At 35.5% G+C, this 27,303-nt stretch overlaps 1 protein-coding gene across 1 annotated transcript in view; it reads left to right on the top strand.

Moving 5' to 3' along the window:
* The window catches only part of tpk1 (thiamin pyrophosphokinase 1), a 97,328-nt gene that overhangs the window by 30,976 nt on the left and 39,049 nt on the right, over positions 1-27,303 (top strand). The window contains exons 4-7 of the mRNA XM_015389306.1: positions 1,996-2,065; positions 15,141-15,213; positions 18,400-18,495; positions 26,176-26,322. Coding sequence (XP_015244792.1) covers positions 1,996-2,065; positions 15,141-15,213; positions 18,400-18,495; positions 26,176-26,322 — 386 coding nt within the window. The remainder of the gene's footprint in view (positions 1-1,995; positions 2,066-15,140; positions 15,214-18,399; positions 18,496-26,175; positions 26,323-27,303) is intronic.

The following is a 27,303-nucleotide window of genomic DNA, read 5'->3' as shown; positions in this document are numbered from 1 at the left end:
AGAGCTCGCCAGGATCATCTAGTGACCATGGACGATCACTACTTTTCAAGGTGCGTTGTGGGAAATATGGAATCCAGTACTTTTTCATCCACTAGACATTCGGACACTCATCTAAAATTCTGTATACAGAAGTGTATACAAAAGAAAATTTTGTTTTCTACAGCTTTCGGAACAATTCCATTCCTTAAAGTGCAATAGTATTCTAGAATGCTTTGGAAGAGCTCTCCTTGCATGGCATCATGGGATTTTTTTTGGGGGTGAGAAAGGACAAAGATGGCGCAGGCACCGTGCGGGGAGGTGGACTCACGTGACCAACAAGGAGTGAAAAGTAGTGGTCATCTGGTCATACGGTTAGTTAACTGAGTTCACTGTAAAGTCCACTATATAGTCCCCAGTCTATATACTGATTGAGGGATTTAGGGGTTAGGGCAGATACAGCCACACACTCGAATTAAACATGCTTGGCAAAACTTGAAGATGCAATTCTTCCACTAATCTGATGATTTTGTGTGGAATGTAAAAATATAAAACTTCACATCGATCTTATTTGCATGTTCTTCTCTGCTTCGTTTATACCTTGTTAAAACACCACTTGGTGGTTAATTAGATTGCCAATGTTTCTGATGAATTGAGATAAAAGATAAAAAAATACATTTCCTGAAGTGTGATGTTGATTGTTACAGGGAAGCATCTTCCCTCTGTTGTTTTGATAATTAAATATTCCAGCTTGTGATGCCTTAATTAACACCTCAAATTTTTTTGTGTGAATCCTGCTTTTTTTAGGTTGAGAAGTTAAGAATAACTTATATGTTTAGATGGCAGAACTATTTAAGGTCCGGGGGAAAAGCTATGGGGTGGACCCAGCTGGCAAAAGGGGAACACAAATACAAGTGTTGCCTGTCTCTTTGGTGCATTCATAACTTAATTTTGAACAAGGTGCAAGCACAAAACAGCTTCCTATTCTTTGAAGTTTCCCCCAGTGTACACAACAACAGCCCTGAACAGAATGGGGGCCTTAAAAAATAGGCTTCTTACTCAATTTGATAGAAGATAAGCCATAGAAAAGCATGCATTTGCAAATAGTTTGCATCTAATTTAGTGAACTGTGAATAACCTTTTTTTTTTTTTTGAAAACTGCAAGCTTGAAAAGGTTTGAATAATTTTGCAACAACTGAACTTTAACTAACTCTGACCTTATTTGAATGATCGATGTAGGGCTGCAACTAACGATCATTTTGCTAGTTGACTGATCTGTCGATAATTTTGTTTTGATTTATCATTTAAAAATCAGGTAGAAAAAGGGTCCTTCAAGAAGATGTTTTACACAACTTAGACAAGGTGAAACTAAAACTTTTCCACCTGAGTGTTTTGGATGAGTTGAGTTCTGGATAGAACATATTGATGGAAAAAAAGTTTTCTTTAAAGTTTTCTTTATCTTAAATGCTAAATGTTTTATATATATATATATATATATATATATATATATATATATATATATATATATATATATATAAAATCTGAATTTATCTGGAATAAAATATTTATAACTTTTAACCCATCCGATGGCAGAATAACCTAAGCATTGGATTAAGCACTATATTATTTATATATATATATATATTTATATATATATATTTTTTTTATATAGAAAAGGTGTATTATTTTGTTGATTATATGGTTTATGCATTTTCTAACTCTGTTCAAAATTAGACAACTAATACTTAATTTGGGGGGGGAAATGCAGGACACAAGGCTTTTCATAGTTTTATTTAATTTGGAATTAATTGTTTACTTAGTTATTGTAATTACCAGAGTTTATACACTTACTGTATAAAGTGACTTACGACTTCAAACATTGTTAAGGCACACTCCACTCAAATGCCACCTAAGGTGAAAAGCATATTTCAAAAATAATTGGTCTGAGAGTTACAGTAATTTCTCTTTGAGTCACACCAGTTGATACACTGTATGCTTATCTTTTTTTTATTTCTTTAGCTCTCTTGAGGGCATGTGCTGATGGAGCTGCCAATCAACTTTACAACATCACCGCTGGAGATTGTGACAAGTAAGTTGGCCTTAGTCTCACATTTGAATAAGTTAATTAGTATTTTGACTTACATGCCGATGTTTGAGCTGTAATTGTGTGTTTTTGAAAAAAAAAAACAATAAACAAAGGAGCTGTTCACTCTATGTCTGAAAACCTCAACAACAACAGCTTCCAAACCACACTGTGCATCTAAAACCTTTATCTGGCTGCATGTCTATGATTGTTTAATGGATTTCTCTGCTCCAGGTGAATAAATGTGCTCTGTTTGTGCACAAGTGCAGAGTGTGTTTCTGATAAAGGAGTGCAGGTTGGCAATTTGCTGCAGCGTTTTTCTTTTTGTTTAGTTTTTAGGGGGGGGTTGTGGCTAATGGAGGGCTGCTGTCAGGACAGAGATGGATCGGGGGATCACTGGGTCCCTGAAGTGTCGAGACTTTCACATTAACACCCAGAGTGTGAGCATGGAGTGTGTGTGCTTTTCATTAGGGTGTGAATGGGATGTTCGATGTGTCTGTGTTTGTCTCTATGTGTGCATGTCCTTGCAATTCTACCGCTGTATCAACCACTTCAAGCTGCTCATATGGAGGTGAGGATATTTGCAAAGTGTCATTATTTAGTCCCATTATCTTTTTTCACTAAAGACAAGTTGTAATTCTTGGAAGAAAAATCTTATTCTAAAGCTTTCATACTTATTTCCATTGGAAAGTATTTTATTGGTTTTGTCAGAAAGATTGTTGACTTTTTAAATTCATAGATATATGACCAATATTTAGAAATGATAAAGATTACTGAGCTCTCAAAAAAGCGAAACATTTATAATGTTAAAATGCGGAATAAAATTATTAGGGCTTTTATTTATAATATACATTTTCTTACGAATTCAAAACAAAAACAGTGCCATCAGACCTTTGCTTTCCACAAAAAATGTCTAATGCTAACCACAGAAATTGTGAACGTTTTTGTTTTTGTCACAATCACAGCCAATTCTTTTATAGAAAATTATATTTCTGCACTTATGAGTAGTGAGTTATGAATAATTTGAATTTTAATCATTTGAAACATGAATAATTTGAGTCATGTTTAGATGATTGAAATGGTTTTATTGTTAATTAAACTAACCAAAGCCTAATTAGCAAGTTCAGTTTTTAGTCACTTAAATTTCTGTGACTTAACGAGATAGTTGGATTGTGTTCAAAGTGGAAAAACAATGTTTTCATTGACAAATATCTTTTCTTTTTATAAAGCCTTCTCTGTACATGTCTCTCTTTTAAATAGCCAGTGCCGGTGTAGTTTAAGCCAAGATTGCGGACATCTTCCCTGCATACAGTAGCTGCATGTGTTTCAGTGACAGCAGATTCATCCAGTGACCCTCTGACCTGGCTTGAGCTCTGTCAGCAGCTCGAATAGTTGAGATGACGGCAAAGTTTCCCATTTCGATTCATTCCAAAACTAACCACATCTGCTTCAAAATGTCAAAAAGCTGGGAAAAAGAAAAGCAAATAGCTACTAAGACATGTTTGTGGGGTCGGGATGTGTTGATTCATTATTGTTAGCCATACAACTAAGTTTATTTTATGGTACGAATGGACTAACAAGTATATGTAGGCAAAAAATCAATAAAAAAAAAACAATAAAAACAAAGTTTCAGAAGTTACCAAATCTCATATATCCTGTAATTCACCTGGTTGAATTACACACAGCACAGAGGACCTTATATTATAGAACAGGTCCATTAAAGGAAATATGAGCAGTCCATATATATATATATATATATATATATATATATATATATATATACTTATTGGGGTATAAATATTTAAAAAAAGTTATTTCCAATTCATAAACATTTGTAATTAAAACAATTTACATATTTAGAAATAATCCCCTACAATTCTTAAAACAGAAATAGCCTTTTTTAACTATCATATATTAGGATTTTAGTACGAAAGTTTTGTACAGTAGATATTTGTTTGTTTTTGTATTTTTTTTTCCCTTTATCATCTCATTGTTAAGGGTTTTAGTCTCACATCTGATAATGATTTTTCATGTTCTTCAATTTGCTCCTTTATCATTTATTTATTTATGATTTATTCTCTATTGTTTTCATGATGCCTTTTTAGTGATGTCACGCCTGTAAAATTTTGGGATTTTGTCTCCTCAGTTTCATTCATGTTTAAGTTCCCACACTCTGTTACTGACATAATTTCATCAGCTTTAATTAGTCCACCTGTGTCATGCCAATTACCTCCCCTGGTAGCACCGCGTGTTGCACTATTCATGCCAGTCAGTTTCTTTTTTTCGTTTCCCCGCACTCTTAGACTGCTTTGTTCATGTTCCATGCTCATATCTGTGCCGGCTTTTCACTATATCTTCATGTTTCGTTCACCTCAAGCCTGCCAAGGAGGAGGAGAAAGCCATGTTAACTAGTGAAGGTCAGTGCTCGCTTGCAGAGAACTCTGCTCTAAACACTCTAAATTAAGCTTCAGTCAAGAGTATGAATCAGAAACTTTCATGCTGTGAAGAGTCGGTGAAAACGGCACACTCCTGTGCACTTTGCACCTCTGAATCAAGAGACCAATTTAAGGTTATCAAAGGTACAGAGTGGCGCTAGTTGTTGGACATAATTTTCTGCTTTGAACTAAATAAAAAAAAAAGTACAGTAATTACCTGAAGGACCATTTTGTATTTTTTTTTCACAGTATTTTTTCTACGAAATGTACTTTTAGATCGACATTTAGTTCAATACATCTCTCTATATATGGTAGGAAGGATGCTACCAAAAAGGAAGAAACGAGGAAGTGATTTTAACATTCAAATAACATTTTTCCAGAGCCAAAGCAGCTTTTAATAGTTTAATAATATTTTTTAATATTTTTCATTTTATTACATTAGTTAAACAATTCAGCAAAGCTTTATTAATTTAATTCAGTTTAATTCAGCAAAGTTTATTTAAGTTTATTACACTTTTGCTTTTCTACAGAGCCACCGCAAAACAAAGGGTTACATTTATTTAACAGCTGAAAATCATTTCATGGTAGAACCTTCCAAAGAACAAAAGAAAAAATGTATGCTTCTCAACTTTACTGTCGTTTTTATATTGTTGTGTTAAAAGGTAAAGGTTGTGGAGATCACCTGCTAGTTTTGCTTCATCTTGGATACTTCATCTTGACCCAAATATAAGGAATTTGGGAAAACATATTGCCTGTTGTTTCTAGATGTCTTCAGCTCAGCTCAGTTCTGTTTAGTTTAGCTGTAAACGTCTTTGTTATTTTACCCCCTTTGGCTGCAATTGGCTGTTTGATATAAAATTTCCCTTTATCAAAAACACTATACCTTTAAATCACTCACTAAGTGTAACTATGAAATATGCTGAACTATATTAGTGCATAGGATTGGGTTGTTTTCCCAAAAATTTAAATACCTTCTTTTTATTATTTCAGAGCTCCATTGTTCTCATGATTTTTAATGCTCTTTTGTCCAGACACCATTCTCAATGGACTTCACTGTTACATGGAAAAGTGCTTACGTCTAGCTCATTGCACAGATTTGCACACTTGCTGAAATTCTCTCAATACCACCGTTTGGCAGCAAACCCAGTTTAAGCATATTATTGTCAACTAAAGGGTTGGAAAGAGAAAAGATATGCTTTTCTCTCATTTTATGTAAAGTGACAATATATATATATATATATATATATATATATAATTTTTTTTTTAACTGTAGTTTTAATGTGAATGAAAGTAGTTTTCCAGTGAGTACTGTAAATTATTTCCACATTAAATTAGGTCCAAATTCTGTTTATAAATGTATCCTTGATGAAAATACATTTAGTATTTGGTATTTTTAATGACAAAAAAAAACTGATATATATCTATATTCCAATTTGAGTTCTCTTTGTAAAAATGCTAATGATCTAAAGCCTTTTTTTAAATGAGTGAATGCCTTAATTTGCCAATTGTGAATTAGTGTGTATCTGACCTCATGTCTGAATGGATATTCAAAAAGGAACAAGAAATTGGAATAATAGAAATTCTTGCTCAACCTCCACAGACCTCTCTGCTGTCTAAAGAACAGAGTGGGTGGGTGAGATCCCGCTGTTAAAAGAAAGGTGCCTCGTAATTTTCTGTCAAAACAACCTTAATGGTAGACATTAGGGATGTAGAGTGGGGGTGTGTGCTTTAGGCTAAGGCTTTTTGCTTTCACGGTGAGTCAAGTGACAGTGATTCCACTTCACATTATGGTGTAGTTAAAGCAACATGGCATATTTTTGGACCAGATAAAGGCTGCATCCTTTTTTTTTAAGCCGTTTGGCTCTGCATATGTGTTAAAGAATAAAACCTTGCATTATGCATTTGTGATTATGGATTAGTGTTCTTCTTAGTGACACTTATGTATTTATCCCCTTTGAATTGTTTTTATTAAATCTTGAGGGATTTAGATAAATTGTAACCTTAAAGATTCTTCAATCCTCTAACTTCTAACACCAGTCAAGGTGCCTTAACATTAGAGTGGTGAAGTTCACCAAGTACTGCAAATTCTGAGGCGTGTTTTACAGCATACTGATCTGGTATTGCATTCCCCCCTTCAAAATGGAAACACTATTTTTATTTTAGTAGAACTGATATAAATGCGGTGATAAAACTGAAAGAAGAAATGATTGCTAAATGATAATTATTCTAGTCTTTTTTCCATATAACTGACTGGAATTATTTCTACTTTTACATTAAAATACTAGTAATAACTATGTGAAGCAAACTGCATTTACTAAACTTGAGCTAAATTTGCTTTCATTGAAGCTCATAACCTTTTTATGAGTGCTGATATCCTCAAGCCCTCCTGTAAATGTCACTGGGTATCGTCTCAGTTTCAAATGAAAAAATTATTTCTCCTAATTTGTGCATTTTATCCAATCTTCTTAGGATTTAACTCATAAAATTTATGAGCTTGGAAGGGATCTTTTCTGAATGTCGTAGGACGTAATTGTGTACGAGCAGAGTTTATAGCTTTTCCAAGTGTGGGGGTGTGTGTGCAGTTTGACAGAGATGCAAACATAAGCGGATGTGATTGTGTCAGTATTTGACTAAGCACAAGTATGTGGGAAAGAGACTTTGAGTTTGGTTGTGTCAGCATATAATTGTGTATGTATCAGGATTTGAAGCAGATAATGCTGTCAGCCTTAGCAAATGAAGCTGTCAAGTTGAAAGGCTTCTTAGTTCATAAGACTTAGAGCTGAAGAAAAATATCCGACTGACTCTCTGTTGGTTTGTTATTGCCCAGTGTTTGGTATTCATCTGATCAGTTGAACCAGAAACATTTTGTTTACCTTATTAGTAGGAACCTGTAAAGATTGTGTGGTGATAACTGAAGTGTTGAAAGAACCTTGCCCGCTATATTGTAAAATGTTTGTTATAAATCGACATGGAATAAACATTAGGATGAATTTGGTATTATTTAGGGCATTCCTACCCACAGCTCTAGAGATTTGGACACATTTTTGTAATGACACCTTCATATGATTATTAATATTTCAAAGGCCAAATATATTTGTTTTATTCCCAGGTATCTTTTAGATACCTAGAAGTATTCCAACCGGGAGAGACCCACACACAGAGAAAAGCTGCAATTAGAAAGTTTTATTTGATTTAATTCTTTTCTGCAAGTGAGACAGCCAGATTGGTAGAAAATAAATCTAAGAAAAACCAGCTGATTGCATGGAGTCATTGACTCTTCAATCCCTCACTCTGAGCTTGCACGTAGCGGCAGTGGGGAGGAAAACTCCCTATAAACAGGAAGAAACCTCCAGGAGAAGCAGGCTCAATGTGAGCGGCCATCTGCCGGGGATGACTGGGGTTTGAGGAGATGAAAGCAGATAATGACCCAAATCAAATAAGTTCTTTGGTGCTCGGGCCCCTGAAGAAGACTTTGATGCTTTGAATCAACATTTGATTGGATGAGTAACCTAGAAAAGGATTAGAGTAGTCTCCCCTGGGGCTGGACAGGTTGTGGAAAAAGCCAGATGGTGAGTGGGACTGAGAATAGTCTGTGAATGAGGGAGGAGATGGGGTGAAGGTGAGTGAAAGTTTGCATCAGAGAGAGAGAAGCTAGGCCAGGAGGTAAATTGAGGGAATCTTGAAAGATGATTGGATTTGGACAAGGTTTAGCCCGAGTTGATTGGCTGGAGCTGAACGAGGGGCATCGCAGGTGGCTCAGGTGAAGCTGATAAGAGTCTTCCAGATTCAATTCATGCTTAAACTTCATCTATTAAATTAGCTGGACAGTATTTGCAATGTAATGATGCACTAATGGGGCTAAATGGAAATACCCAGCAAATGTAGTTTGCCATAAAGATTTTGCCAAAGTACCTATTTTCTACTATCTAAGAATAAACCTTAAACTCACATGGATATCAGCATCTGTGTGAGTCATGAGATATTTTTACTTTTAGACTAAAGGATCTTAAAGCTAAAAACAACATTATTGGAAACCATATTGAATTAAGTTAAATTGGAAATAGTATTGTTTGTTTGTTTGTTTGTTTCAGATGTCTTTTGAGGTGATTTTTTGATGGCTACTTAAGTGGTCGGGTAACTTAGCAGTTAGAGGAATCCTAGTTTTGAGAACAAGTAAACAACTGTCCTGCGGGAGGTAAGCTAAAAGCTTCTCAGCACAGGGACAAACGCAAGATCAAAATTTCATGATTCAACCTCCTTTCGTATCAGAGTGTATTATGATCTCAAAATAACAACTACAAGACTGTAAAATTAGATATTTGTTATAGGAAATACAAACTATTTATTGGAGGAGTTCTGTGATATACAGTATATTATATATTTGGTTGCCCCCAAAATATGTTCATTTAGTGATATATCACTTTGTACTGAAAGCATCTCTTGACTTGACTCTTTTTTTTTTCATGTTAGAAAAAGTTTATTTTGCAGTCATGCAGAATAAACACAAGTGACTTAAATAGTTTAAAATCAAGAAACAACAACAAAAATAGTTAAATTTCAGCACCTTGTTCTCACCTGGTAATGATGTTCATTAGACAAACTTTTGCTTCCTGCTTCCTCTTTGCTCTCAAAACCTTAAAAATCATACCCCTCCTGTCACAGTGGAGTGAATCTCCATCCATTTATAGCTCCTTTAAGAGACAAGAATAGGGCAGCCCTCAGAAGGAGTCAAAAGATAGCTTTTTCCTTCCTTACATACCTGCCTCTTTTCTTACTGACTGACTAAGATGTTAGGCACGAATTGGAAAATAAGATATGTTGCTATATAACATGAAAAAAATATTTGCAAGACATTGGAAAAAAGTTGTCCCAAGACATTAGGATATCTAATTTGTCTCTGTGCTTGCAATTCACAGCATCTCAATTTAGTCAGAGCGCATAATCAGTGAAAACAGCGTTACTTTGGGGACGTTTATGAGCTGTAATGATGCTATCCAAAGTGCTTGTCTACCTCCTTATTGTCTTTTCTCCTTCAATCAAGAAAGATGGAAGATACGAGCTGCTTTGAGAACTATATTCTTTTTCAATAACTGAAAAGAAATTAACAAGTCACTTATTTGTGAAATTATGCTTTAAATAAGAACAATAAAAAAATTTATATTTCGTTTTAATTGTGTAGAATCACAGTTTGGCTTATAACCTAACCTATGGTCTATAGTCTTATGATCTATATTCTGTATGTAGTTTATACATAGCCTACATTTTGTGCTTTCAGTGTTGCTGTTAAATTTTTGAGGGAATTATCATACAATGTATTTCTAAATTGTTTTTTCAAAAGGTGCGCATCTTTGAATTTATTTTGATTATAATTCCTGGTCAAGAATATTTGCAATTAAGTTTAAGCCCCCCGGTTGATGTTTTTTTAAGATCCCTTTAGCAATTTGAATCTGTGCTAAAAAAATGCGTGCCATAAAAAAGAATCAGGCATATTTTTGGCTGGATATTTTGCCACTACTCTTTACAGAAGTCTCACAATTATTTTAAAATGCTACACTAATTTCTTTCAGGGTTAAGTTTGGAGCCTTTGGGTGGTTGTTTTCTAGGAGCCTAAAACTATATTGGTGTTTGTTTTGTTAAAATACAGTTGTCTTCAGGTTTTAACTTTCTCGCTCAGGGGCATTTTGTTCTTCTCTCCAGCATGATTTGGTACTTTTAGACTTGGACCAAATGTATTGTCATTTTGTATGCACAGTGTATACAAAACAAACTTTTGCTACATACAGCTTAGCAACAGTGAATGAGCAGCATCTTAGCAGTGATAATTAACATTTCCATTTCTAAAGTGCAGCAGTAATCAAAGTGTAAACAGTGTGGGACAGACATGGAGCAAAAGGCATTGATGTGGAAGGTTCGGAGCAGTGCCAAAATAAATACATACCGGTAGATATGATGCAAAATGCAGTAAAACACACTACGTTGAGTTCTATTTTGAGGATTCACCATGTAGTGCAAGTATGATGTTATTAGTGTGATGCAGAGTTTCGATGTGACTTGATTAGAGTTTTCAACAGTTCAACAGTCTGATGGCAGTGGGGGAAAAGCTTTTACAGAACCCGCTAGACCTGCAGCAGGGCTGTGTAGCCTCTTCCCATACAGCAGCAGGGAGAACAGTCCATGGATGGGGCATGAGGGGTCACTGATGATGTTACAGGCTTGAACTAAGTATATCTAATATGAACCAGTTTCATTTTATTTGTCTGTATTTTTAATTTTATGTAGCTATGTATGTTGGTAGATATGCAGTACATACGTATGTCATATGGATGTTTGATTACCCACTTATGTACACACAGCTAATAGCAAGTTTAATAGTCTGTAATCCAATAAATGATATTGGATTACTAAATTATTTATTGATTATTGCCATAAACAAACCATTACAATTAATTTGATTTATTCTAACCTTATTTCCTTCCTTGGTTGTTCTTAAATATCATAACCAGCTTTCTTAAGGCTAAGTGTAACTGGTTGGCCCTATTTCTGTGGTACATCCATCCAAATGTTTTGTTCTTTATTAACAGTTTTTTCAAACTTCCAAGACCTTAAAAAAAAATCTTTGAAGTTTTATTGTGTATCCTCATTCAACTATTGTGAAGGACCATTAAATCCCCAAATTGGTCAAATCAAACATCTGACTATAAAGCAAAAATTTAATCTCTAGTAGCACTACTAACAAAATATGCATTAGAGTATTAAGTATATATCCTAAAATATTGTGCTCTTGATGTTTTGGGAATGTTCAGAGATATTAACATTTTACATTAAATAAAATAGTTAAATCAGGGGTAGTTGTGGAGGGTTGACGCCTGAAAAGAAACCGTCATAGAACTTTCCAGAGGGGTTGGGGAGAAATAAGGGTAAAGTTAACAGGGAGAATGAGAAGAGAGAAACAAATGCAGACTGATGGAGAGAAAAATATGCACACATACACACACATACACTTTTATACGTACAAAGCCAAAGACAGACAAAGGTCACACTTCCATCCCAGCCACCGATGCTCCGACAAACTGCTAGTAAAATGCTCTATTTCCCATCCAAATTAAACTGTCAGTTAATATTAATGTGAAAGTGAAGACTGTCAGCCATGCAAGATGCAGACACACAACCACATACACAAACAGCTTTTATGCCCATACAGACAGACACAAATGCAGAATTTAGACTCCCGTCTGGTCAATTACTTGCTGCCGAATGTGGCTTGCAGGCAGGTCATAAAGAGGTCTGAGTGTGTGTTGGGTCTGTTTGTCCATTGCTCTGATCACGACCAGTGACACATCTCTTCCCATCAGTCACATGAAGGTTATTTCTGAATGAAGTTGCAATTGTGGGACTCTATTTAATAAAACAACTCACAAAAATTGCAGGCACATTTGTGGCTATTTGTGGACCATTACAAGTGTGTGTGATCACATTATCTTTAAATGAGCCTCTGTTAGAGGAAAAGGGAGATTTGCAGATAGATCATGCTTTGCTTCAATTTCGGTGAAGTGCTTTCTTCAGCCATAGTTTTGGGGTGTGTTTATTTTGTACACAACTTTCTAACAGCTGATTAAATGCAATTTGTGTTGTGTTTGTCCTGGTGATTTTTTTTTTAAGGAAATGGAAATGCAGAATAAGAAAGGGAGAGAGTAATCCTCATGTATCTCTTTCTTCAACCGACCGGAACATAGCTTTCGCAGCTTGCCGTAGAGCACTCACAAACAAATGCACACAAACAGAATACCCAGCCAACCATAAAATCGTAATGTTAGACCTGTTAATGCCTTCAGATAGCAGCAACTGTATCCCTGCATGCTCTTACTCCATAACCACAAATACACACACATATAAATGGAATAAACAGAGTTTTATCTCTCTCTTTTGACGTTATATTCTCCTTTACAGAGGATGCTATAATTTTGGCTGCTCTCACTAACGTGAATTATGAATTCCTTTACCCAAAACAGCATCATTACCATTACGGAGGGCTGTTTTGTGCCTGCAGGTACACACTTCGATTTGATTTAAAAGTCAGGGGTTTGTAGTAGGTCCAAGTTAGATTTTTTTTTTCTTCAAGCAATTTAATGAACTAGTAATTCTTCATTAAAGAATTGCAAACGGGTTAGCTGATTTCCAAATACAGAGCCTCATCTTCTAAGTTTCCAAATAAGGAGTTCTGGATAGCAAGTTTATTTTTTCTTTGTGCATGCGATAAGTGGCTGTGTTGCTGTTGGTCTACAAAGATAACTGCATAAATGTTAAGACTTGCAAAAGAAGACAAGATTCTAAGCCATGTTCTTTGAAGTAATAGAGGCAAAGATTATTTAAATACTGACAATAGCAATACTAAATATTATTTATAATGCACTTAACATAGTCTATCTAAAAAAGCTTCAGTACAAAAGTATGCCACAATATTTCAGTTCAGTCTCTTTCTTTTGTTTTGGTTTAATTGTATAAAGATTGTTTGCCATCACGTTGCATTATTTTGAGCCTGCCTGTGTCAACATGTTTTCTTTACCGATATTATTCTAATATTGTGAATTCTCACTGTCAATTTCACCAATGCCTTTTTTGTTGCCACTATAACTTGCTAAAAAAAAGACACAAAAACTACAGACGTTGTGGAAGTTTAGATCAGAAAAAATCGCTTTGCAATTGTTACATTCTTTACATTTGCATATCCTCCACCTATGAATTTGCACAATTTAGTCATTACAATATGATGTGCATGTTGACGAAATCACACACACATCTGCTGTCTGCTGATTGAGAAGGCAAATCACTACACCTCCTTGGAAGATGTGCTTTGTGCGTAAAAACATGTTTGCATGTGATATAGACTTGTTGAATGTTGTTGTTTACTTCCGGAAGTTTTGTACATGTGCACAACGCTTAAGTGCAAAAAGTTTGTTTTACCAGCCGAACACCACAGCCCAACACTGCCTGGCCTGCCTGCCCGGTAAGGCAGTCGGGGGGGAAGCCCGTTTCGGTCGCTCACTCCCCGGCCAACGGGGTTCCCAGTGCGGTCCAGTCAGTGGCCCCAGTAGCCCCCTTCCCCCCCAAAAAAAATGTTGTCCTTTTCAGAAACCCAAATCTGGTCACCATAGGTGTGAACGTAGCATAACAGTGGCAAGCTTCCACCCATGGTGTCCTGCACAAGCATTGGTGGGTCTATTCGTTCATGTGTCAGGGTACGCACACCGGAGAGAGGGACAAGGAGACGTCCATGATTGAACCTATGGAACTAATCGTGTACAACGGACTGTCTTTTGTGATTGGTTGAGGTTATTCATTGATTTCTCACTTTAGCGGGCACCATTTATTTTAGTTTCACTTCCAGACCTTCTATTTCACTGCTTGCTATGCGGCTGTGGGGAGATCTTTAGGCCACATGGTAAAAAATGCGTCAGAAAAGATCTCCTACTGCACCTTTAAGAGACTTTTAACCCCATGTAATATAAATCTCAACATGGTACTATGCTATTGTTTCTGTTTGTCTTGTAGACCTGGTAAGTGTAATTTTTTTTGTCAGAGTATGACCCAAGGGAGTTCACCTCAGCTTTGCCCTAGCAGTGTAAATGCTCTCATTAGCTTTTGCCTATTTTGCTTGTGCTATTCAACCAGTTCAGCAGTTAACACGCTAAAAACAAAATGACCTAATGCATGTGTTCCCATATCTACATGTTTTAACCATACACTTTAACTCTACACTTCTTATATTTTACCTGTCTGTCAACTCTTCTACAAGATGAATAAAACAAAAAAAAACATTGGATATGTTTTATTCAAAATCAGGCATGGATACACCTCTCAGATTCAGATCTTGTTTTTCTCTGCTGAATGCATGAAGCCCTGGTTCAGAGGTAAGCTGTGATAAAAAAATAAGAGGATGGTCACAGGAAAATTCTCTGCGCGGTTATTTTAAGGCTTCATAGGGGGATCGATGCACTATTCCTGACATCTATGCCACAGTTGAGTGACAGACCACCTTAACCTCTGTTTGGAAAGCCACCAAAACCATGAACGGATATTAAGCAACAAACATTGGATCATCGGTGACCTGAAGAAACTACTTTAAAAAGCTGAAATAAAAACATTTAACTGGGTCAACCTGATTTACACCTGGTGCTCTGTTTGCCATGTGTGTGTGAGAGAGATGGCAATAGACGCATATCTATTTATAACAATGTTTATGACTAATGAGCAAATTTACCCCCCAGCCTGTAATTACTCTGAAATGTTGATCTGCTTGAGTTTATCAAGCCCTGTGTACCTAATTATAAGAGCATAAACACCAACTTTTGCTTCTGGATGCTACCATGTTTGCTTTGGTGTGCTTTTCCATCAATCTTTACATCTGCCGCAAGCCCTGTGAGCACGACAGGGCCAGGCTCAGCGCCATAGAGAATCACCCTGTCAGTTTTCATGTCTCCTCATCCTCCCCCGGCGGCGTCACTCTTCTCCCTCCCTGCACAGATCAAAGAACTGACACATGCCCCTATGTTGTCTCTGCTTTTCCCTTCTATCTCTGACTTGCACTCTTTTTCAATCTTAACCTTCTCCCTCTGTCACTCACCCTCTCTTTCTGTCCTTACATCCAGTTTTCTTCCTGACTACATCAGTGGGGATTTCGATTCCATTACAGCAGAGGTTAAAGCTTTCTATGCAGACAAGGTGAGTGGATCACATTTTTTTTTTTTTTTTTTAACACTGTACACTCAGAAGTGATTTGACTTTAACATAGCAGTTCTGAGAACAAAAGTTCTCCTAATACCCTGTCTGTTTCATTTTTAGAATATTTTCTAAAGTCTGAAATATTAACTGTATGTCTTTTATTACTTCGAAATAAAATGGAGGCCCCATTTTATGGGACCCATGGTTTAGAAAATGTACCAAAAGCCTTTAGATAAATGTATTATACATAAAAAAATATTTTATTTTGATACAGCATAATCTTACATAAATGTTCGTTAAAAAAAATGTCACTTTAGTGAGTGTTTTAATTTTTTTTTTTAAATCACTGCTGTCACAATCAGTAGTACCCATCATGCCATTTTGCACTGCATCCTCATGGACTGAACATCTGCACCGTACACCTAGGAAAACTGGTAATTACGCAGAGATCTCAGCTCAGAAAAACATGGTGGATGAGCAACAGCTCCAACAGGTGACAGTTTGCAAACATAGAGGTCAAAAGACTTGTTATTTAGACCATAGATATATATATACAAACAGCAGTATATACAAACAGCAGACTAGGTATTAAACAATTGGATTAATCGTGATGAATTGATTATTGAAATAATCGTCAACTAATTTAGTATTTGATTCATCATTAACTGGAGTATAGAGACTCTAAAACATGCCGTTAGCTGATAGTGACACACAAAATTGATAAAAATATATATTTTGCATTTACGATCAAAAAAATCTTTTCTTCTGTCAATATCTTTTATCTGAAACTCCACAGGTCAAACATTTTTTAGCTTCACCAGGTGTAATTCTGTAGAAAATTTTCTTTAAGAAACCTTACACTATCCGATTATTAATCGATGAATCGAAAAACTAATTGATAGATTATTTGATTATTAAAATAGTCGTTAGTTCCAGCCCTACTGCAGACATTGAATCCAAGCCTCTCATTTTCATTATCCTATACTAAAAGACACAGCTGTGACATTTATTTTTATTTTTTCTACTTTAATGGTGGACACAACCAATAAAATCATGCTGGTGTTCAAAACAGATTATGATGCCATTCACTCTAAGGCGATTCCCAGTCCTTATGTTCATTTAGTATCTTCCATGATACAAAATGAACACAAGGTGCTTTTCTCCAATTTTCTTCCTTTTGTCTGACACCAATTTTCCCTATACTGTTACTGGATGGTCCAAGTTTCCAAACAAAACAGACAGTTTCAGCTAAGAGTCACAGTAATGCTGATAAAATACACATATTTTGTATGTGATGGTAGAAATGAAAGAGGCTTTTTCTTGTCTTTAATGCTCCCTAAAACAATTGGTGGGCATACAGATGGAATTCAATGATTTCTATAGTAGCTTCCAAGATGGGACTATAATTTTATTAACTTTTGTAAATCTCACCAGTGGTGCCACCAAAGCTATATGTGTCCATATAGCTTTAATTTAGTAATTCTGGTTAAGCTGCTGTATGTTTACTGTAGCCAGTTCATTTTGAATTAAAACCAGTTCACTCACCTGTAGAGATGCAGCAATCGAATATCTGGATCAGATGTTGGCTCTGATATTGATTAATTATCTGGATCAGATATTGGTGATTTGATATAGGATGTCCGAGATCCAATCTGGTTCGTTTTACATGGAGCTGTTATTTCCTACTTTTTGATGCCTATTTGTTAATAAATGACATAAACTACATTTATACTTGTGCTATTTTCTTGCCTTTTTACAAAATGTTTATTTCAAGGCTTAAGCCTTTACCCAAATGCTTCATTCATTCTGCAGTTCTGCAGAATCTGATTGTTATGGCATATCAGCCACTATGCTCAGCCCAGGTATCAGTATTGGATTGGATCCAGAAAAAAACTGGATCGGTGCATCTCTACTCACTTGTAAATTCATATGTTCACTTTCTTTCTTTTTTTTTTTTTAAGTACCACATACACAACTTTTGGAGTATTAAAAGTATGACATGTAATAGTGTAAATAACTATGCAGATAGTTGCTTGGTTGGGTCATGGTAAACAAAGAACATACAGAAGCCATCTCCATCTTTTGTTGTCCGACATTAGTTTAGTTAAGAAATTAACTTAACACGAACGAAAGCCTCTGCAGTTGAAACATAAAGTATCCAGGGTTATAACAAGTACAAATCAATCCATGTGGTGGTCTTCCCATTGTTTTAGCCAGAAGAATGTCAAACTACAGGCTCTGTTCAATAAATAATTAATGCACAGGAAATCAGTCAAGCATGTAAGCACATACACTTGCCTTTGAGAAAAATAAATACAGAGTATGTGTGGTCTCTTCTTTGTCATACTAAGCATAACTGCTGCAGATCCGAAATTTAAATATGTGGGCACGTAATTACTTGTACATGCACACAATCTGTACGTTAACACACCATCATCACAGACTTCGGGATTCCTTTAGCTTTGACACTCTTTTCCCTTCCTCTGTAACTATCTCTAATAGTAGACCTTTTTTCTCAAATATCACACAGGTTGTGTGGAGGAAAAAAAAGCAATGCCTTTTTTTTCCTTGAGAGAGAACAGACTGCTATGGTAATTCTTTTGAAGCAGAACAATTGGAAAGTTTGAGGCGTTCCTTCAGAGATTTGCCGCAAACGGTGAATAATTCTGCATAAATGGAAAAGAGAGAACAGAAAGGCATCCAGGAGGGAGGGGGAGACAATGAGAAAGCAGGGATGGAAAAATGATGGAAGGAGGAGGGGAGTGAAGGGTGAATGGATGTGATCAAACAGAACGCAGCAAGCAAGTTTTGTGTGAACTTGCTGTTGCTGTATGTGTGCGCCAGTGATATGAAGAAGAAGGCACATTTTAGAAGCAAGGTGACTCGGTGGAGAGAAGAGGAGATGGTATGGGGAAAAAATGGTTGTTTACCTAGATGTTGTAGTTTAAGGCCACTGACTGGAACCTCTACATTATTCAGCAACAGAACCCGTGGGAAGCTAGACAGCACTAAAACACTGATTTATACCTCCCTCCATGTCTGCATCCCTTTGTTATTATTTTTTTCTCTGTTCTGCTTTTCCTTATCTCTCCCTGGGTTTTTGCTTCACTATCTGTGCTGTGATACAAATATTGAATCATGTTTTGTTGCTCTCATGTGTGTTTTAATTTGTCATTGTGTCTATAGGGTTGCAAGCTGATAGAAACAGCTGACCAGGATCTAACAGACTACACCAAATGTCTTGCCATAATGCTGGAAGAGATACAGACACGGCAGTTGCAGGTAAAATACATTCTTGTATTACTGAGAAATGTTTTTCATTCTTTCAAGTTTCCTTTCAAGCTTTCAAATGGCAATATATATATATTTTTTTATTGCTCAAATTTTTGTTTATTAAACTTGACCATATCTATAGTAAATCCACGTCTTAAACCATGTCTTCCTTTTTTTTGTGTGCAAAATCTGTTCAAAATAATAGTCGTGTTTTTACAAAGTAAGTAAATTTTAGTGCATTGGGAACACATGCTATTGCAAACATAGAACATATAGAAAAGTATCTTAATAATATCTAAAATGATATAACCCAAAACATAAACATGTATTACACAAATAAAAAAAATTTCCCAGTTAACTCATCTATGAATAATATAAGGATTAATATCACTTCTGTTTCTGAGAACTGCTACACATCTGAGTCATATAAAATTACCCAACTTCTGTACTAAAACCCCCAATTTCTCCATGTGTCTTAGTTTTTCCTCATATTTGTTATTTTTTTGGGTCGGCACACAAGTTATCTGTTTTACTCTGGTCTGAGGATTGGGCTGTGCATTTAATTATAATATCAAAAGTGCAACTGAATAGTTCCCTACCTATTCATTGTGTTTTGGGTTGTTTTCATGTAAACGGCTAACTCAATTGCATGTCATCTTTTACGTAAGACAGCATCAGTTCTTTAATTATTCTGATGCCTTCATGTCTTTCTGTGATCCTTGGCCATCGTTAAGTAGAACAAACACAACAGTATTATAGCAGGGCATGAAAAACTCTTTAACTATGATATTTTTTAGAGAGGAATTCACCATAGCAGGTATAACGCATTTGCTGTCATTGTTCAAAGATAAGGTTCACCTGTTTTTACACAGAATAAATGACCTTACTGTCTGTTACTTCACTACACTGTAAGGTTTTTAGTTGTTTCAACAAGGTGGAGATTGTTCTGTTATTCTAAAACAATCTAACCTTTAGCCATTAGGGGCAATGTACCTGTAACGTTCAGGTTTAGCCTCCCTGATGGTATCTGGCCGCACTGCACTGTGACAACATGAAGAAGTAGTACCTCCATTTTTGGAGTCTGACAGTGGACTACTTTGGACCAGAAGATTGAGGGGTTATGGAGTTACTTGTAATGACAAAGAATCATTCAGCCATCTGAATCCTACACCAGAGATCCAAAAATTAGTCTGATAAAGTGTCACGTCAATGTTTTTTTGGCTAAGAAAATTTTTTAGCTTAGTTAACTGCTGCGTTTAAGGGGAGCTCAGACTGCCACAAAGTGGTGCTCTGGGTCACATGACTCTTTTAGTGACAAGTTCAACCCTTTTAAGTTACATAGCCGAGTTATTGAGAAGAGCAGTCCGCCTAGATCATTGATATGTGGCAAGTGTTTTATACTAACTTGAAAAATAATTATCAGAATAATAGCTATTTAAAATCAAGCTAATACTTGGGAAAAAGTTGTTGCTTTAATATTAAATGAAAATGTTTAACTGGCTAAAATATTTCCTTACAAAAGGACATTTCCTAAGTGATTTTTTTCAGTAGATATTTTTGACTTTGTTTTGCTAGTTTCGTACAATTTGGAGTGCGCCCTTGAAATATCCCCTTTTTTTGTACAGATTGTTCACTTTTAGTGCATTTTACATCACAAAAAAAGAAAATTAGGATACTTTATTCAAATGTAAGATGCATGAAGTAAAGGGGAGACAGTAAGATATCAAGAATCCCTCTTGAGTCTAAGAGGGGAAGTCCTGTGACCCATTTTTTTAACTCAAAGGAATTAATAAGATGTTTGCCTCTTTGCAGAGCAGTATGTCTCACATCAAAAGTATCTGCTTTGTTACTCTCAAAGAGACTAGTGGAAGTGATAAAGTGACATAGTCAAGAACCTGACTAAATTAGAGCATTGAAGACAAGATAAATTACAGCTGTGAAAATTGGTTTCTAAAACAATGTCACCAACTACAGAAAATAAGCCCTTAAAAAATCAAACTCTCCTTTCCTGGGACATCTAACCCACAGTGGCCAAAAATAAAAGAAGAAAACAGCAATCTTTACATAAAAAACTGTAAGTTTTTGTCCAAATTGCCTGATCAGTATTTTAATCCAATCCAACATAATTGAAGAGCCCGTTTTTTTTCTCCCTTTTCATGATCAAGTTTAGTTCTTAAAAAAGGGGGAAAGCATATTGGTAACCTGTAATGCAGAGGTTAACTTCAGCATTATTAGTATAATGTGGATTGCTTTGATAATTTAATACATTGCTTTTAAGATTTTTTTATCTTGTTTGTCACTGTTCCCACCAACCAGTATGCTGTAATACAGAAAAACATAGGGAGGCTTTATTATTGCTAATGTAAGTAAAGGACCCCACTCTTGATGGATGCACTGAAGAAAAATCATACCACACACTGGCAAACCTATGTGTGTTCTGCATTGAATTGGACTGAATCTTTTTCCTTCTGCACCAGTTCAGTAGATTTTCTTTATTACTTTCCTCAAATTAAGCAGTTTACAGATCTTTTTCAGACAGCAGACATTTTTTATATCAGGGCTGTAGAAAATGTGTGTCTGTAAAATTCTTACTTTAAAAAGTTTAAGAATGCATCTCTTTTATTTATTCTGACATTAGGAAAATAAAAATGTTGGATAATTCTAGCCTGTTTTACTTATAAATACATGCTGACAGAGTTCAAACACTCACCCTGATGTCTGCGCCTCTTCATCTCTTCATAAAAATTTAGACTTACTTGCTAAAAGTTTTCATGCTGACACAGCAAGAAGATAGCCGTTTTGCAAGACCAACATCATTATTAGAAGAAACCTTTTAGTGTTTTAATGTTGTTGGATCTTCTGACTCTAGACTCTCTCTGCAATCTTCATATTCAAAGTAAGAATCTTTGTGCAATATCTGTTTCATACATCTTTAATATGTGCTCATGTTTTTGAGTCTTGGATCTCTTAATGTCAAACAGGTCAATTTGAGTAGTAGGAATATTTATTTCCTTTCAGCTCATCTTCCACTTAGTTAAATTCCATTAAAAATGTTTATGTCACATGTTGTTAGCATTTTTTTCATATTTTATCATGGATCCTAGTTTAAAACAAGAAAGTTAGCTGTCCTCTCTTTCTGAACACCCAGAATTGATGCTTTCAACAGGTACTTAAGAAGAGATGTTCAGAGGTCAGTAGTGTCGTACTATGTTTATTAATGGCAAATCCCTGCTGAGATATGTGTTTGGGTGTAATGTTAAAAAAACTCCATCCAGGGGATAACTACCAAAGCCTGCCTATCTTTTCCTGGAGACATAATAATAACATTCAGCTCATAAACCTGCAAATAAGATTCAAAGAGATAGTCGGTTATTTTAAAATACTTTTTTTAAATAATCATTACAGCCTTATTTGTACAGTATTGAACTAATAATCAAGTAGTGATAAGGTTTTTTACAAGGATGGTATATTCATGAGTTCTGCTTTGTGTTTTGCTTCTTTCAAATCTTGCTCCCTTCATTCCTGTTCATTATATATCTTTTTCTTTTCTCTTGTATCAGTGTAAGCAGCATGTTGAGTGTTGCCCCAATCACTGCAGAGTGTGCCAATCACTTCACATTTCAAAGCTAATGAAAGACCATGGAACAGGGACTTTGATGCACACAAACATGCACTTCCTCTTTCGTACACACATGTAACCATGCTTTAGGTTTTTAGATTGTTCCTGTCACAGTTTGTGTGAATCTTTTAAGATTTTCTTTTCTTAGCTTGACTAATATTTAATTTAATATTTAAGCTTTTGTAATGGGGCTGGAAGTTTTATTAGTCAGCCTGTTTGCAAAAGATAGGAGCCTGGCAAAATGCTTTTTGATTTATTTATTTTTTCTTTTACCATTTGCTGCTGAGGGCTCTTATTTGTCACAGATTTTTCCTGCTTACCCATTATTGCTCATACTTGAACCATGGCTCTCTCTTTAGTAATCAGAATAGGACTAGAAAAGCTAAACTTTTCTAAGAACTTAATAGAATGCATTTTCATATTCCCTTTCTGTTCACCTTGGCAAATTTCAATCCACTTAGCCCTTTTTTTAAGAGAATGAAATATTTCAGTGAAATAATAGGATTTTAAAATCCCCAGGAATCGTGTCAAAGGATTATAGTGGATTTAGGTGCTTTTTTTCAGAATGTGTCTACCTTGGCTTCAGGTTCTTATCTCGTGAATACTGTGCATGTGTTAAGGAAATTGCTGTTTTTGTGTCTGTGCTTATAGTAAGACAGCACCCCATGTTTTAATTTTCATCTCTGCAATGATATGTTCATCATTTTCAGGTTTCTGTGTAGGTCTTACAGGTTTCTCTCTGCAGGCTTCAGCTACTTCAACTAAGCAATATAGCTGGTTCTAAACAGCCTGCTTACTGAAATTTTCTTTACTCTCTCATGCTTTTTTCCCCTCCCTTATAGTTCTTTTCTTTTAGTAAAACATTTAAAAAGCAATAACCCAAAGGTCATGCTCTTAGGTAGTATTTAATGTGTTGCAGCCACCCAAAAAAAAGCATTAATGTAAAGTGAACATTAAGATGACTATTTCTTAAAGGTTAAGGTGCAATTTTTCACTGTACTTTTCCAAAATTATATACACATCAGATGCTGTGTTTTTAGGTTTTCTCTATCACTGTATGTTTTTATCAGCTGTATTGGATGTTTATTGAAATTTGGTTAAAATTTAACAAAAAAAACTCTATTTGCTAATGTTTTGCTGCCTTTTTTCTGGACTTTTTTATATGCTGTAAACTGTTCAGGACGAAGCTAGGATAGCATGTTTTCTAAATGAATATTTTTCCCACTCGTGTCTTCCTCTACCCATGATGATTTTTTTCAGAATGTTCTTTCAGAAAAGGCATTTCATGTACTTTGCTTAGAATATGTGGTTATTTGAGCTACTGCTTTTGTTTTCAAGCTAGTGTCTTCATTCTCCTTAAAATATTATCAAAGCATTTTGCCCACAAATCTATTATCCAAAGGACATTCTCTCTTCTTTTTCACAATTCTCTTTAAATCCAAGTTATGGTTATGTATGAGAATGCCAGCATATCAGCAGTTTGTTTCCTAAACCACCATGTTCAAAGTCACTGAAATCCCTTTTCTACCCAATTCTTAAGTGGAGTTTTAACTTAATAAAATTCACTTCCACATTAGATTTAATGACTTACAGCGAAGTGATTCACTATCTGTGTGAAAACGAATGAGGAAGGAGCCTGTTTCCAATATATTATGCAGCTCTTGTCTCAATATTTGCTATGAATGTGTAATTTAGGTTTCAGGTTGCAAAGAAATTATATTGTTTTAAGATTAGAAAGCTTCCTCCTAGAGTAACACATTAGTTTTGAGTTAACAACTCGACTACCAGCCTGTTTTGACGCTTGTCTAACAAAAGTTTATCTGACCTGAGCGCATGCATAAAACAAGTGCTAGTAGTTACCTTGTACTCTGTAAAATCAGGCAGAGCCACTAAAAGCATGGCTGTTATTTACCATCCTCAACCTGTTATATGTTCACCAGATACTGAGTCAGTTTATTGCTAATATCAGATGGACACCCGGGGGTCATCTACGACTCCTTTGTTTATGAGCCTGCCTTTGTGCTGCTGTATTGTATTACTACATCAAAAAGGTCTTGTCCCTCCCTTTAACCTCATAGCCATTTTGCCGACCTTCTGCAATGGATTAGATACAGTATGTAACACTGGTGCGATATGATTTGACTTGGTTTGAGAACCTGATTTGGAGCTGAAATTAAAGATAATGTAAAATGTGTGAAACACACACATACTCTAATAGAGGCTGTTTCAATCTGATCAGGGGTGATGATTACATAAAAAAAAAAAATAGTATATACTATGCTTGATTTTTTTGTGGTTCAAAAAGTTAATGTTTGGAAATTCTGGCTTATGTGCTTGGGGGAAGTTCTGTGTGAATTTTTTATACAATTTGCTCCCTGTTATTTTGTGATCTTTATCAAACCCCAGTGAAGAATTTGACGACATGATTAGCATTTTCTTAAACCCTTCTATCTCTGTCAGTGTATCTCCCTCACAGAAGGGAGTTTGTTTACCGAACCTAGTTTACAGTTAAGGCGATGTTTCATCATGCGGGGGTGTCAGCCAGATGTTGATATAATCTCAATCTCAGCACTCGTTTGTTTCAACTCCATTTCCGAAGGGAGGGAGTAACTTGTAAAACATTTAGTCTGATATTTTATTCTAACTTCAACTTTATCTGAGCTACTTTTTATTGGAGAAAAAGTGGAAATATTCTATGTAAAAACAGAAATGTTGAAGAACACTGCATGCTTGCTGAAAGCAAGAGAACATGTTGATATAACGCATGACAAATTTCACTGAGACAATCCTGACGCTTTTAAAAAAGGAACAAAGGAACCCTTTCTTACATCATATATATCATGTAAGAAATAAATTAAACCAAAGCAATATTTACCTTTATTTCCATAGGTTTATATCAACCAGGATATCAAAGTCGTCACTGCTTATTACATGCTGTGCAATTTAAACTTACTGACATCTTCAATACCAAATTCTCTTTACCATTGAAATGGATGAGGTCATCATTCCCAAGATCTAACATGTTTTTCCAAGCCCTGGAGAAAAAAAGACTGTGAACGTCTAGGAGTTTGGTTAAGGATATAAAAAGATCAAGCGCAGACTGTCTGCTGGAAAAATAAGTCTCAGAGAGCCTTTAACTTTCATCTCACAGTCTGTAGGTATCGCTTGCAGGTTTCCTTGTCAAAGTGCGTGTTTCATGACCAGAATGCACAACTTTATTCCAAATGAAATGTATAATAGTGAATAGTATTTGCTTAAAAAAAAGAAGTAAGAGACTATAAATAAGATGCAGTGGCGGGCGGTGAATATGGTACCTAGTTCTTCAGTGGGCACCCATTAAATTAATAAAATTCTTACCACTTGACGTCCAAAGTACAATTATAACACGTTTTTTTGAGTACTTTACAGTAGCACCTAACCATCTTTGTCTATAGAAAGGAAAGGCACTCCTTTTAAATCGTACTTCTGCTGCTGGTAATAAGCCTGGTGTGGAGGCTGGTTGTAATGACATGGTAGACATAACAGGTTTGTTAATGTAACTCATATTTTTGTGGATAAAATAGATATTTTTTCATTGGATGTTTGTATGTTCAGGTTTTTACCCATTTTAAAACTGGTAAGGAAATGTGGTGTCATGTCTCCAGTGAATAACTGGCAGCAGGATGTTGATCACAGTTATGGTTTTTCAGGTTCATATTGAATTCAATTCAGTTTATTTATATAGTGCCAATTCACTTGTCATCGCATTTTTCACAGAATCATCATGGATAAATGGAAGAAAAAAAAATGTTTTAAAAAAACTGACACCCATAAATAAGATACTATGTGATATCAAACCAAACCTAAGAATGCAAAAGTAAATCAAAATAAACAGATATCAAACTTTTTATAAATATAGTAAACAATGATAAAGAAAAGCAGGAAAAGACTTATGGATACATAATGAGGGTACAATTTTGCAGTGTTCTGAATTGACCCAAGTTTTACTTTCTACAAACCAGTACTTCTAAAGTCCAGTACTGCTGAAGTCTGAACTTTTCTAATTGTTTTCTCTTTCAATCTTTTCACAGGTAGACACCATAGTGACGCTAGGTGGTCTAGCAGGGAGATTTGACCAGACCATGGCATCTGTTGAAACCCTCTTCCATGCTCTGTCCATGACACATCTGCCTGTTTTGATAATACAGGAAACAAGCTTGGCATATTTACTCAAACCTGTGAGTAAATTGTGTTTGCCAAATTCCAGCAGTACTGTTCTTTGCCAAAAGATCCACATATGCTGTGGGAGTGTTGGCCTGGTGGTTAGAGCAGTGTGCTTGTGCTGTGAGAAGGTTGCAAGTACCGGTTTCGATCCCCACAGCCTGAACTCTGGGTCTCTGAGCAAGACCCTTATCCCCTCACTGCTCCCCAGGTGCTGCACAGTGGCAGCCCACTGCTCCCCAAGGGGATGGGTTAAATGCAGAGGTGAAGTTCTCCAGTGTGAGATTAATAATAAAGTTAAATTATATTAAACATTCCTCCCTCTATTAACCCCAAAACCCAGCTTTACCATTATACTAACAAGCCATCATAAAATAATTGTTTACTAGTTTCAAAATAGTCCAAAACTTTTAAAGGTTGCGGTTTCAAACATCTTACCACTTGGGTGTTAAAGTTCCCTTTTCATTGAAATGCCAAAGGAGATGTAGGAGTTACCAAAGGTTTCTATAAAATAGGGCTTTGCAACAACAGTTACATGTAAATACCTTGCCAATATGAAAATATGTCCAATACAGTGATCTATAATTTTGTTGAACTTTAATCAAGAATCAAATTGCCTCCTGGGGGATGAGGCAAAGGAGAGGATTTACCCTCTAAACTTCCCACGGCAAGGCTGAGTCATGTTGGCGATAAGGCTGACCTTTTATTAAAGGTTACTTTTAAATAGGGTTAAAGTTACAAATTAAATACATCCTTTTTTCCCCCTGGTCCTTCTTTCAAATAGGTAAATTTAAAATGTTAATTATTGATTTTGATGGATATAAAAAGTTCACAGCCTGATCCTTTTTTTTTAAACAAATTGTAAAGCCCTGCTAGGGGTCTCCTCTGCAGACAACCAAACTCAACTATTTGCAGTAGAATATGTACCTCATTAATATATATATATATATATATATATATATATATATATATATATATATATATATATATATATATAT

The sequence above is a fragment of the Cyprinodon variegatus genome, unplaced genomic scaffold, assembly GCF_000732505.1.
Source record: "Cyprinodon variegatus isolate N-32 unplaced genomic scaffold, C_variegatus-1.0 Scaffold20, whole genome shotgun sequence".
Taxonomy (NCBI): Eukaryota; Metazoa; Chordata; class Actinopteri; order Cyprinodontiformes; family Cyprinodontidae; genus Cyprinodon; species Cyprinodon variegatus.
The sequence above is the reverse complement of the archived record's forward strand: the minus strand, read 5'-3'. Positions and strand labels throughout refer to the sequence as shown.